At 36.8% G+C, this 10960-nt stretch overlaps 1 protein-coding gene across 2 annotated transcripts; it reads left to right on the top strand.

The window, feature by feature from the left end:
• Nucleotides 1–4603: 4603 nt before the first annotated feature.
• Nucleotides 4604–8885, top strand: fitm2 (fat storage inducing transmembrane protein 2). 2 transcript variants are annotated; one of them, XM_055166255.1, is made up of 3 exons: nucleotides 4810–5791; nucleotides 5874–5933; nucleotides 6656–8885. In XM_055166255.1, the coding sequence occupies exons 1-3, from the start codon at nucleotides 5784–5786 to the stop codon at nucleotides 7263–7265; spliced, it is 678 nt and encodes a 225-aa protein (XP_055022230.1). In that variant the 5' UTR covers nucleotides 4810–5783; the 3' UTR covers nucleotides 7266–8885. The 2 variants fall into 2 exon arrangements, with proteins under 2 accessions (XP_020773617.1, XP_055022230.1); XM_020917958.2 differs by lacking the exons at nucleotides 4810–5791; nucleotides 5874–5933 and adding an exon at nucleotides 4604–4791.
• Nucleotides 8886–10960: the final 2075 nt, after the last annotated feature.

Genomic DNA, 10960 nt, shown 5'->3' with positions numbered 1-10960 from the left:
AGCATTTTGAGTATTGGGAATACAGACAGACTCATCTGAATGAAACAAAACATAACTCCAGGTACTTGGTAGCCACACCTCCAATCATCATGAATCATTCACATAAAAATCATAATGCACTCTCTTACTCCTCATAATGGCTTACGCTTGTAGGCTACACTGTAATCATTATTCATTGACCACATACTCCGAAGTGGTAAGCTTCTATTGTAGCTACAGTTGCTGGAAGCAAAGCGAGGCTGTCGATCTGCACCACTGGTCCGTCCGAAAAACAGTCACCACTAAATTACACACTACATTCATATAAGCCAAGGTGGGGAAGTGTCTTGCCAAATGAAACAAAGACAGAACTTGGCCCAAGCAGGAAATTATCCCCCATTGTGATGCCTGCTCCTCACTAGACACATACTCTATGTGTACACACAACCACTGCCCCTGACACTGAAAAATGGGTAAAATGCAAAGGACACGTTTCCCTACAGTATCAACAACAAACTTAGTTGCATATTTTTGGTATCTATTTTGAGAACAAAGTACTTACAGAAACCTTAGTCAACAGTTTTCTTATTGAATGCTCTACCCACTTTTGCAAATAAGAGGAAAGGCCATTAATCACACAGAAATCTGTTTAAAAATGTATGTAAGTGAACAAGACAGGGAAAGTTTGCTGGAGGAGAGGCTTGTGGAGGCGGGAGTGGAGAATGTACCAAAGGTGTAGAGCAAACTGAGGCCTGACGCCTTTGTTTGGAACCTAGAGAAAAGAGAAACACCCACTGTGGAGGGTCAATATGTTTACAGACTGTGAGTGTTTTTAAACCTGAGTACATATGTCTAAAATGTCTGTTTAGCTGTGAATGAAATGCAAATGTTATGATGATAAGTTTTATCTGTTTTTATAGTGATTGTGATTATAATTTCACTTAGTTTCTGTAAAGCACATTGAATTACTTTGTGTATAAATTGTGCTATTCAATTAACCTTGTCTTGCCTAAAATGAAAAGTGGAATTACACTCTAAACATTAGCTTCCCCTGTTAAACTCTTATTTTTTTTATATTTCTTGGAAAGCTTTTTATTTGGTATAATAAAATGACAAAAGTTGTAGGCTTTCCATCTATGAGCTGAAAATGCTATGTGTAATTCTTGATTTATTACTTCTTAACTTTGATACAGATAGATTTAGTGTGGAGTTCTGTGCTCCGTGTGGATTCCCTCCAGGCACTCCTGTTTCCCCTATCAACCATCAACCTAAAAGATTCACGGTAAACTAATCCTCTAGCCAAGGTCCTGCCCAAGGTCCTGACCAAAATCTAGGCTCCAGATCTAGAGATGGATCCCAAGGTACAGCAGTTTATCTAGAACTCTCCACTGGCCATATTTCAACCTCTATTAGGTTTTAAAAATGTATTCAAAAAATCTGAGACTACAACAGAAATATAATCATTTGACTAGTTCACAGCTAATATAATGTCTGTTTCAGTCCTACAGTAAAGGTCCTATATTACAAAAAATTTAAGGGATGTTATAATGTCGTTACCTTCACAAAAACATACCTGGAGTTGTGTTTTGTTTCATTCAAACATGTTTGAGTTGAATATCTTTATTATTAGCCTGTCTGCATCTCCAAAGTTCAGAATGTTCTGTTCCACCTTGTGATGTCATTTAGGGGTAGTTTTAAGATTTACAGGTATCTTTTTAGTTTAGTTCAGTAGAGATTGTCTATTCCAGGGGTGAAATTACCCAAATGATTCTAGTGAATGTGTATGTAGTTTAAAAACACAGCACTTCCTGTATTACCACATGAGTGTTTTCCGTACGAGAAGCCTTAAAATGCAGGATTTGTGTGTTAAACACATGTGAGTGAGATAAATCACAACTCCAGGTAGGTTTGTGATGAGGAAACAACATTGTAATATAAATCAGAAAGTAATGTAATATGGGCAAGTTAAGTTCACCTTTATTTATTTTCATTTCAGTTTTAATTTATTTGACTTGTGTGGTCATGTTGGTATTCAGCTGTACTGTTGTGTGCTCTATATTTCAAATAAAGGTTATTCCATTGAATCTACTGTACTGTGTCACTATTGTCTTCATAACAGTGAAATGATCTTTCACTTTTCTTGTCCGTTGCTGTTCCTGAGCAGCTGCTGTGTGTGAACTACTCCCATGTTTGTATCTGTCGTATATTTTCAGACCATAAACACAGCATTAGCACTTTACAGTTTTATTACAGGGACAGGCTCGGTGCACAGATGTGACGAGGACAGATATAGGGGAACAAAACATTCATTTATGGTGTTACATTTAAAGGTCCATTAATCCTGAGTGAGCAATTGACTCTATTTTATTTTATACATTTGTACAAGCTTAACAAGTCATCAGAGTATTGATGCTTTGCATCTGATGTAATCAACATTCCCTTGGGTGTGAAGTGAAAGCATTACTCTGTCTGAAGCTCTGTTACTTAAGTTAGACTTTATCTGGTCTTTAATTTAACACAACCTGACCAGAAAGATTTGGTTTAGTTACACTACAACAAGTGAGATGATTTGTGCCATTAAACACGTCTCTAAGACATAAAATTAGTTACAAGATAGCAAGAAGCTAGCATTAGCCAACAGTTTTTCAGTTAGTAAGTTAAGTAAGTTTTTATTTATATAGCGCTTTTTACAGAACATTATTCATTCAGTCCATACCCGGTGGTGGTAAGCTACTATTGTAGCCACAGCTGCCCTGGGGCAGACTGACAGAAGCAAGGCTGCCAATCTGCACCATTGGCCGCTCCAACCACCACCATCACTCACACACGCCTAAGGACACAATGACAGTTTTTGCAACTGGTGTCCCACTGTGGCACCTGATTTTCCCAGTTGTCTCCCATCCAAGTACTAACCAAGCCGAGCCTTACTTGACTTCTAAGATCTGACAGGATCTCAGCCTGATCTCTTCCCAGAATCAGGCTTTGATCAGGCTTTTGTTGAAGATCAAACTCCTAAACAGGACCATGATTGTTCATATTGATCAAAGGCTCCTGAAAATTTGTTTAATTCAATTTTTTTTTTTCCATGGCTTTTCAAACTCTTTTTTTGTCTGTGTTTCCTAATGTGGTATTTTGTCACCATGGGAACAGCTAAACATTTCGCCAACAAAGATACATGTAGAACACCCTCAGCATGATCATGTCACTGCGAAGTATCAATAGGATTTGGGCTACATAATATAGTGTAGTAGTTTTCAAAGTGTGGTCTGCAAGATTCCTTTGGTGATAGTTATATATATATTTGGAGCTATGCAAAAATTTTGTTTGCATCCAGTATGGCCATGGCTGGGGTCTATTTGAATCAATATTTCAATCAATTTTTGACTGGGTTGGACCTTGTTTAGTCCTTGTTTACTTCTAGTTTTGGCCTGATTTAGACATAGTTTAGACCTGGTTAAATCCTGATTTAGATCTCATGGTTTAGACCTATTACCGGGTTCATGTAGTTCTAACTTAACGTACCTGATTTAATCCTATTATTTGGGCTTGATTAAAGATCATCCAAATGACACTTTTGAAGGTGTTGTGATTGTGCAATTTGTGGCTCACCTATCAACAAGAAGGCCCAGGGCTTTATTCTCCGAACTGAGCAGCATCTTTCTTTGTATTCCCTGTGTTTTCCCTGTGTCTCCTCATGACCGAAATCCTGCCTCCACACATTTGTTTGGGTCCCAGGCACTGCACTGCTATTGTCCACAGCTTCAACTGGAGAAATGTAGGAATGTGGGTCAAATGCAGAGAACAAACTTCACAACATGGATAATAAGGTGTAGCTATGTAGCTATAAACTAAATATTCCTAAAATAAAGAAATGCAAAAGTTTCACAATTCAAATGAGGTCAAACAGTATCAAAGCATACACAAAATAAAGTTTACAGTTTGTAAGTTTTATTATAAGTATTATATTATATGTATGTGTTGTGTGTGTGTGTGTGTGTGTGTGTGTGTGTGTGTGTGTGTGTGTGTGTGTGTGTGTGTGTGTGTGTGTGTGTGTGTGTGTGTGTGTGTGTGTGTGTGTTGTTATATTTTCTGTTTTAAGGCCTGTAACACATTTTTTCATTTACCTCGTTCGTCAGTTTTAACATTTTACCTGAACAACTGCCTCTATATTTTATTCATATACACTTCTTACTCAAAATATTGCATATTTATTGAATATTAAACATTTTCAGACATTAAATTATTATTAAATTATAATTTTTTTCCCATTTAGCTTACTTATTCAGGGTCGGTTGATAAAGGCGTGGCTGGGAACGGTCACGGGTACATCTCATTTCTGTTCATTTTACTAACTTTCTCAATTCCTCAATTTATGAAAAGTAATTTTAATCTAAGTTAAGTTTTTTTTTTTTTTTAAAACCTTAAAAATACAATTTGCTTTTTTTTCTGTTTCTTTTTTGCCGGTAGATTGATTTACTATTGAAGAAATGGGGGGGATTACTTTTAAGGAGACTAGTGACCAGAAATTTGATGCACCCATTTGCCCAAAACACGGAAGTGGCTCTGCTCCGACGCTCCTGATTGGCTGACGCGTGTTTACGTCAGAGGTTTCCCCGGTCCGTCAGTGTGGGGTGTCAACATGGCAGCGAGGGATGTCATTGTGGACAAACTGGTTTCTTTTTGGAGAATCCCGGGCTCCAAACGTAACTTTCCCTGGGTATTTTTAATCATCTCCATCGTGGGGTCGTTGCTGAAGGAGCTGCAACTGGTTCCGGAGTCGTATTTTAGTAGTAGCAAGAATATTCTAAACTTGTGAGTAGCACTGAAGTTGTTGTGGCTAACTTTGCTAGCATAGGATTGTCCTCAGTTGTTCGTCTAATCGCATTTTTGACATTCTTGAGTGATTATTATTGCTTCATATTTGATAAATGGCTGATTGTACGCAGGGCTACGCTAACGTTAACTAACCTGACAAATAACAAAATCAGATTAATTAGTCTCCCAGGCGTTTTGACTGTGGAGCTACACCCATGGTTGGAATCATACATGCTGAAGAACTTAAACTACCATTGGAAGTTGGAACGCCCAATAAATTTTATACAAGTTCAGTGAAACAGAATCTACTGAGCTAGCAAACTTAAATAATCATTCACAATATGTTTTAAATGCCATTGCCATTTTAATTGCCAATGCAAAAGAAGGTGAGCTAGTTGCAGCTTTAACATAGATATTGTACGCTCAGTGTCTATACAGCTTTAATATCTCCAATCCAATTCAGTCCAACTTTATTTCTATAGCATATTTTATAAGCAAGACAGTTTCCAAAGTGCTTCACATAGCAATGTAAAACATTTCACTTTAAAAGTCAACAGAATTATGTTCCACAGCAAAAGGAACTAATAGAATCAATAGATAAAAGAATAATAATAAAATCAATGAACAAAAATAATTAAATCAATAAATAAAGACAGTACTAAAAAAATAAAATGCATAAAAACAATAAACAAATAAAAATAAATCAATAAAAGACACAGAGGACCACACAGCTCACACAGTATTAAAAGACACAGAATAAAAGTGGATTTAAAACAAAAATTAAAACACTCCACTATGGGGGCTGTCCAGAAGATGGGGGACAAAGCGTTCCAGAGCTCGGGCCAGCCACAGAGCAGACCCTGTCCCCCCTGGTTTTAAATCTTGTCTTAGGCACCGCGAGTTGGAGCTGGCCCACGGAGCTCAGAGCATGTGTGGGGTGTAGATCTGGATGAGGACCGAGATGAATTGTGGGGCCAATCCATTCTAGTATGTCCTAGTATGTATGCATTAGTTTAGCTGTTCAGTCTTCTCTCAAATGTGAATGCTCCTGGAGCTCATTCTCTAACAAACTCCTACAGTTCTGCTCAAACTGTGAGATACAGGACACTCCCTACAACTGTACAACAACTCACCCTTATGTAAGAGATAAGCCTGTGTTTTTGTCCATCATCATATCATCAACTGCATTTATATTATGATATTTGTTTTTACATACATTTATATGATTTATCTCTTATTTAACACTAGTATCTTGCTTAGTTTTTAATTGCTACTAATTTAGAAGTTTATTACCAATTTTATATTGTTTTACTCTTTGTTATTGTAATATAATGTGATGCTTGAACTACTTTGTCCAAGTAATTTCCCTTGTGGATCAGTAAAGTTTGTCTAAGCCTAAGTCTAAGAGTTTACAATGTGCAATGTGAATTGAATATTGATTAGATCTTAATCAGGTGGGAAAAATACTGAATTGTGATTTTTCTGACAAGCATCGCAGGTTGATTTGTGATTTATTTTTTAATAATAGGATTCTATTCAAAGTTCACATTTAAACGTGTCCATAAGAATCAACAAAAAGACTGAAATATGAACTGGCAATCTAACTGAAGATTCACGTTTCAGCTCATGTTTGTAAAGATGTAAACTAGAGGGTTAGTAGTTTTTATGCAGAATAAGACGGGAGATTTTGTTGTTTTGAGGAGGAAATTGTGGTATTTCAAATTGCTTGCAGACTTAATCTTGATAAAATTTTGTGATATTTGACAATAAAATGTAATTTAGCTGTTGTTCATTCATACCACAGATATTTCTCCTAATACTATGCCATTGTTTTGTTTTGTTTGTTTGTTTGTTTTTTCAGATATTTCGTGAAGGTGTCATGGGGCTGGACTCTGCTTCTCCTCACTCCCTTCGTCCTTTTGTCCAACTCTTCTTTCAGTCGTGATGTTTCATTCCTCACCCGTCGTCTCCTCTGTCTCCCCGTCGCCACCGCCATCTGGTACATTTTCACCGAAACCTTCTTCTACATCGAGGATGCCACCGGATTGTGCTACCAGACCACCACCATGGATGGTTTAAAGGCTGAATTCATCACCAAATCTACCTGCAGACGCGCCGGATTCCACTGGTTCGGCTACGACATCTCCGGACACTCGTTCATTCTCACATACTCTGCGCTGTTTATAATGGAGGAAATAGCACCAATGGGTTACTTGAAAAACGCAAACGTGTCTAGCTTTCCGCGCATGGTTCTCAACTTCTTGTACATAGCGTTGAATTGTCTGGTTTTTCTCTGGGTGTGGATGTTTTCTTGTACTTCGGTGTATTTCCACAGCCCTTTGGATAAGTTGTTGGGAACACTGTGTGGTTTGTTGGGTTGGTATGGGACTTACAGACTTTGGTATTTAAAACGAATGTCGCCGGGACTGCCACCTCAGAGACAAACAAAGGAGCAGAAACAACGCACATGAGCTGCTAAAACAATTTCAGTCTCTTATCTATCTCAAATATATTTATAGCATTTGATGGTTAAATTGCACATGACAGGTTAGACTACGGTACGCATTTCACCATAACAACAGTGAGCATCATTATATAACTATACAACAATTATATTTAAGATTTTACTGAAAACGTAGCCAGATTTTCACTAGTTTGAACATTTTGGTTAAGTTTATAATTTTACATCCTTAATTGCCTTAATTCTGTCATTCTCTAAGTGATACCTAGCACCATAATGTTAACCATAGACTGTATAAAGAAATGGACTAAGGAGTGTGACATTAGCCGATAACACTTGGCTCCAGTCAAATGAAGCTCACTGAGGCTTGCAGTTATAGCAGCGAATTTTAAGCCAAGTTATGGACAAAATATCTAACGGGTTAATGCAAGCACTTTAAGACCAAAGTGAGGAGTGTGACAGCAGCATTTACAGAGAGAGGGGCCATGTTTTTTCACTAGAAAGTCACTTGGAGCCAGAGTTGGTGTGAGAGGTTTGCTATGTCCGTTTATATATACAGTCTATGATGTTAAGGGCCACCAAATTCTTTCAAACCAAGTAAGTCAGAAAAGCATGAAAACCTGTCATATGCACGTCTTAGATTTAGAGCAGGGATCAATATTGTTTTACGGGTCAGGCACAGTTTTAAAAGAAATCTCAAGAAGAAAATTCTGAATTACTGAACCACATTTTTGGTGCTATACTGGAATTAGTTCATCCTAGGTAGGTCACGTGTGCCAATAGAGAAGACACTGACATTACAATTTGTGCCAGTTTTTGTTTCATGTGGATAGGCCCAGTAATGACAGAGGTATGAACCAAGTCAAAATATCTGCAGTTTGTATCTTTTGTTCAGTTTCAGTTTTAAACTTTAGACTTATTAACAAATTATCACACTACAAGTTTTGGGTCCATGCTGCTGTCTAACGTTTTGTTTAAATTACGATAAACTGGTTTTGAAGTTTATTGTTTGCAATGATAATCGGCTTTGGAATTATCTGTTGGTAGCTGCTCATCAGAAATTAATGTTTTAAGAATGTGTTTTGATCAAGTCCATGAATTAATATAATGGGGAAAATAGTATGTGTACAGGTTTAATATCATCAAAACAAATAAGAAACATGAGTGTTTATTGTGAGAGGGAAAGGGGCAGGAAGAAAAGCTGTTCAGTTTTGTCCTGAATTTATTGTATACAAGTTTTACAACAATTTTAAGCTTCTCAAAAGGAATGTATAAATGTCAGATTTTAATATAGAAATTCAGTTATTTTACGATTGCCATGTTTTGACAACAGAGGAAACTAAATCTTCACATGGTGGAGATTTAAGTAATATAAAGTGACATACTTTCTTCATACATATTTATTGTTCATTTGTCATGCTTTTGGTACATATTAGTTTGGAGAATCTACCTTTTTCAATGAGAAAGTATTTAGCTCTGAAATGTGTTGCTGCCTTGTTTTTATTTATTAGTTGCGTGCATGACGAACACAGCTGGCTCAAGCACTACATGTGGTCCATATCATTCAGTTTACATGAGGTTCGTGCCAATACTGTACAATACTAAATAAACAGTGTGATTATTAACAAGGTATTCTCAGTGATTTATTTTAGTGTTTAATGGTCCTATATTACACAAAATGGACTCTTGTGAGCTTTCAGCCATGTTATAATGCTATTGCCTCATCAAAAACATACCTGCAGTTGAGTTTTGTTTCATTTACGCATGATTGTGTAATCTATTACTACTAATCTATTACGCTCAAATGATGTCTGATGTCTTGTAGTGGTTAACAGCTAACAGCTACCTTTACATTTAGTTCAGCAGAGATTGGCATTTCTAGTGTTGAAATGATCCAAATCATTCTAATGAAGGTGTATAGAGATTAAAAAACACTGAAGCACTTCCTGTATTATCACAAGGATCAAAGTGTTTTCTAGCCAAGCTGGTGCCACCTAATGCCTCCACTCAATTTAATTTCTCTCCAGAAACTAGGTCAGGAATCAGAATACACTCGATGGTTCGCAAAAACCCAGAATTGCGAGTTCGGGCACCAGCCAATCAGTGAAGAGCCATACATTCTGTGTTGTAACCCGATATCTAGGATTTGAAGCCGGAACAAAGAGAATGTTTGGTGAATTTTATCAAGGCGAAAGACGTTATTGCCCTTCTTCCTACGGGATTTGAGAAAAGCTTAATATACCAGTTAGCCCCGCGACACATTACATAGATCACGACCAAATAGGAGTGATTGTTTAAATGCAAAAAAATACTCGCCTGTTGTCAAGCAAACGAATTCTAACACTGCGAGGTCAGCCCGTTTCCACGAAGTGAAACTAGCTGATGAATCAGGCTAAGTGTTTTCTGTTTGAGAGAAAAAACAACACTCAACTCCTGGTATGTTTTTGAGGAGGTAACAACAATTCTCACATGCCTCAAAGCTCACAGAAGTTCATTTTGCATAATATAGGACCTTTAATAGTAGCAGACTGTTTATATCATAAAAGTGCCGTTGTAATTGTCTTAATCCAGGACTTTCACACAGTCAAACACATTGAGTAATCCATAATCACTTACTTAATTTACAAGAGGAGAATTAGTTTTAGCTATTTGAATGGTTTCATGAAGTTACTTACAACTTTACACTTCACAAAGAGTGTAAATTTGAGTAAAATGCATTGGACTGAATGTGTCTCCACAAATAAAATGCGCACTATGAACTGAATCCTTTTTTATTCTAATCACAATATTTGTAAGAATAATTGCAAAATTTTTAGTCCCAACAAGCACAGTTTCTACAGAGTCAAAGAATACTAAAGAGCAGTCGTGTTGTAATTCCATAATTTATTTTTAATCGATGAAAACTGGATAAATTAAGGCTTAAGAACAAACATCATAAAAAGCACCATAAATCAATGCGTTTAGAAAATATATAAAATGAAAAGTACAAAATAATAACCTCTTATACTCTTGTGAGCTATCATGGTCGCTGATCACAGGGACGCTTTGATTCAGTCTGTGTCTGTGTGTGGCAGAAGATGCAGTGAAGTTTGCATAAATTAAAATAAACGGCATTGTGTTTCAAAGACAATAACACAGGCTGATGTCGCTGTTGGAGTCCAGTTTTCCTTTAGAGAAGTTATGCACTGTACAAAAAGCAATATTTGTGAGTTAAAGATGCATTGTGTAACTTCTCTGGTGGAGGGTCTGTCAAATGCTTTTCTCCATAGAGATGTTATTGCTTTGTCTGGAATGTTTCACAGTGAGTATCCTGGTTATGATCAGGTTTTTTGAGTATCATGGTTATAATCAGTTTTTTTTTTGTATAATCAGGTTCAGCAATAACCTGATTTCAGTATCCTGGATATGCCAGTATCCCGGTTATGAGAAACCAGGATGCTCTCACAGTTTTTTTCTGAGAGAACCCTGGTGCGGTACTGAGCATGTGCGGAGCAGTTACTTTCCCAAAACAACTCAAACTCCAGGACTTTTTAAGTAATAATATTCTATACTTATGTACAAAATAAAGCAGTTTTTTGTTTGTGCTGCTCTTGAACCAAATAGACGCTGTGACACTGTTGTATTTTTTAACTGTTAAAAACTTTTACTGAAGTTGTGACAGTGTTCCACAGTCTTATGTTCTTACTTGAATGTATGTCTTCTTTT

This window comes from Boleophthalmus pectinirostris, unplaced genomic scaffold (genome assembly GCF_026225935.1).
Source record: "Boleophthalmus pectinirostris isolate CB_2022bp ecotype Guang Dong unplaced genomic scaffold, ASM2622593v1 HiC_scaffold_8, whole genome shotgun sequence".
NCBI classification, from domain to species: Eukaryota; Metazoa; Chordata; class Actinopteri; order Gobiiformes; family Gobiidae; genus Boleophthalmus; species Boleophthalmus pectinirostris.
This window is presented reverse-complemented; position numbering and strand designations above follow the sequence as displayed.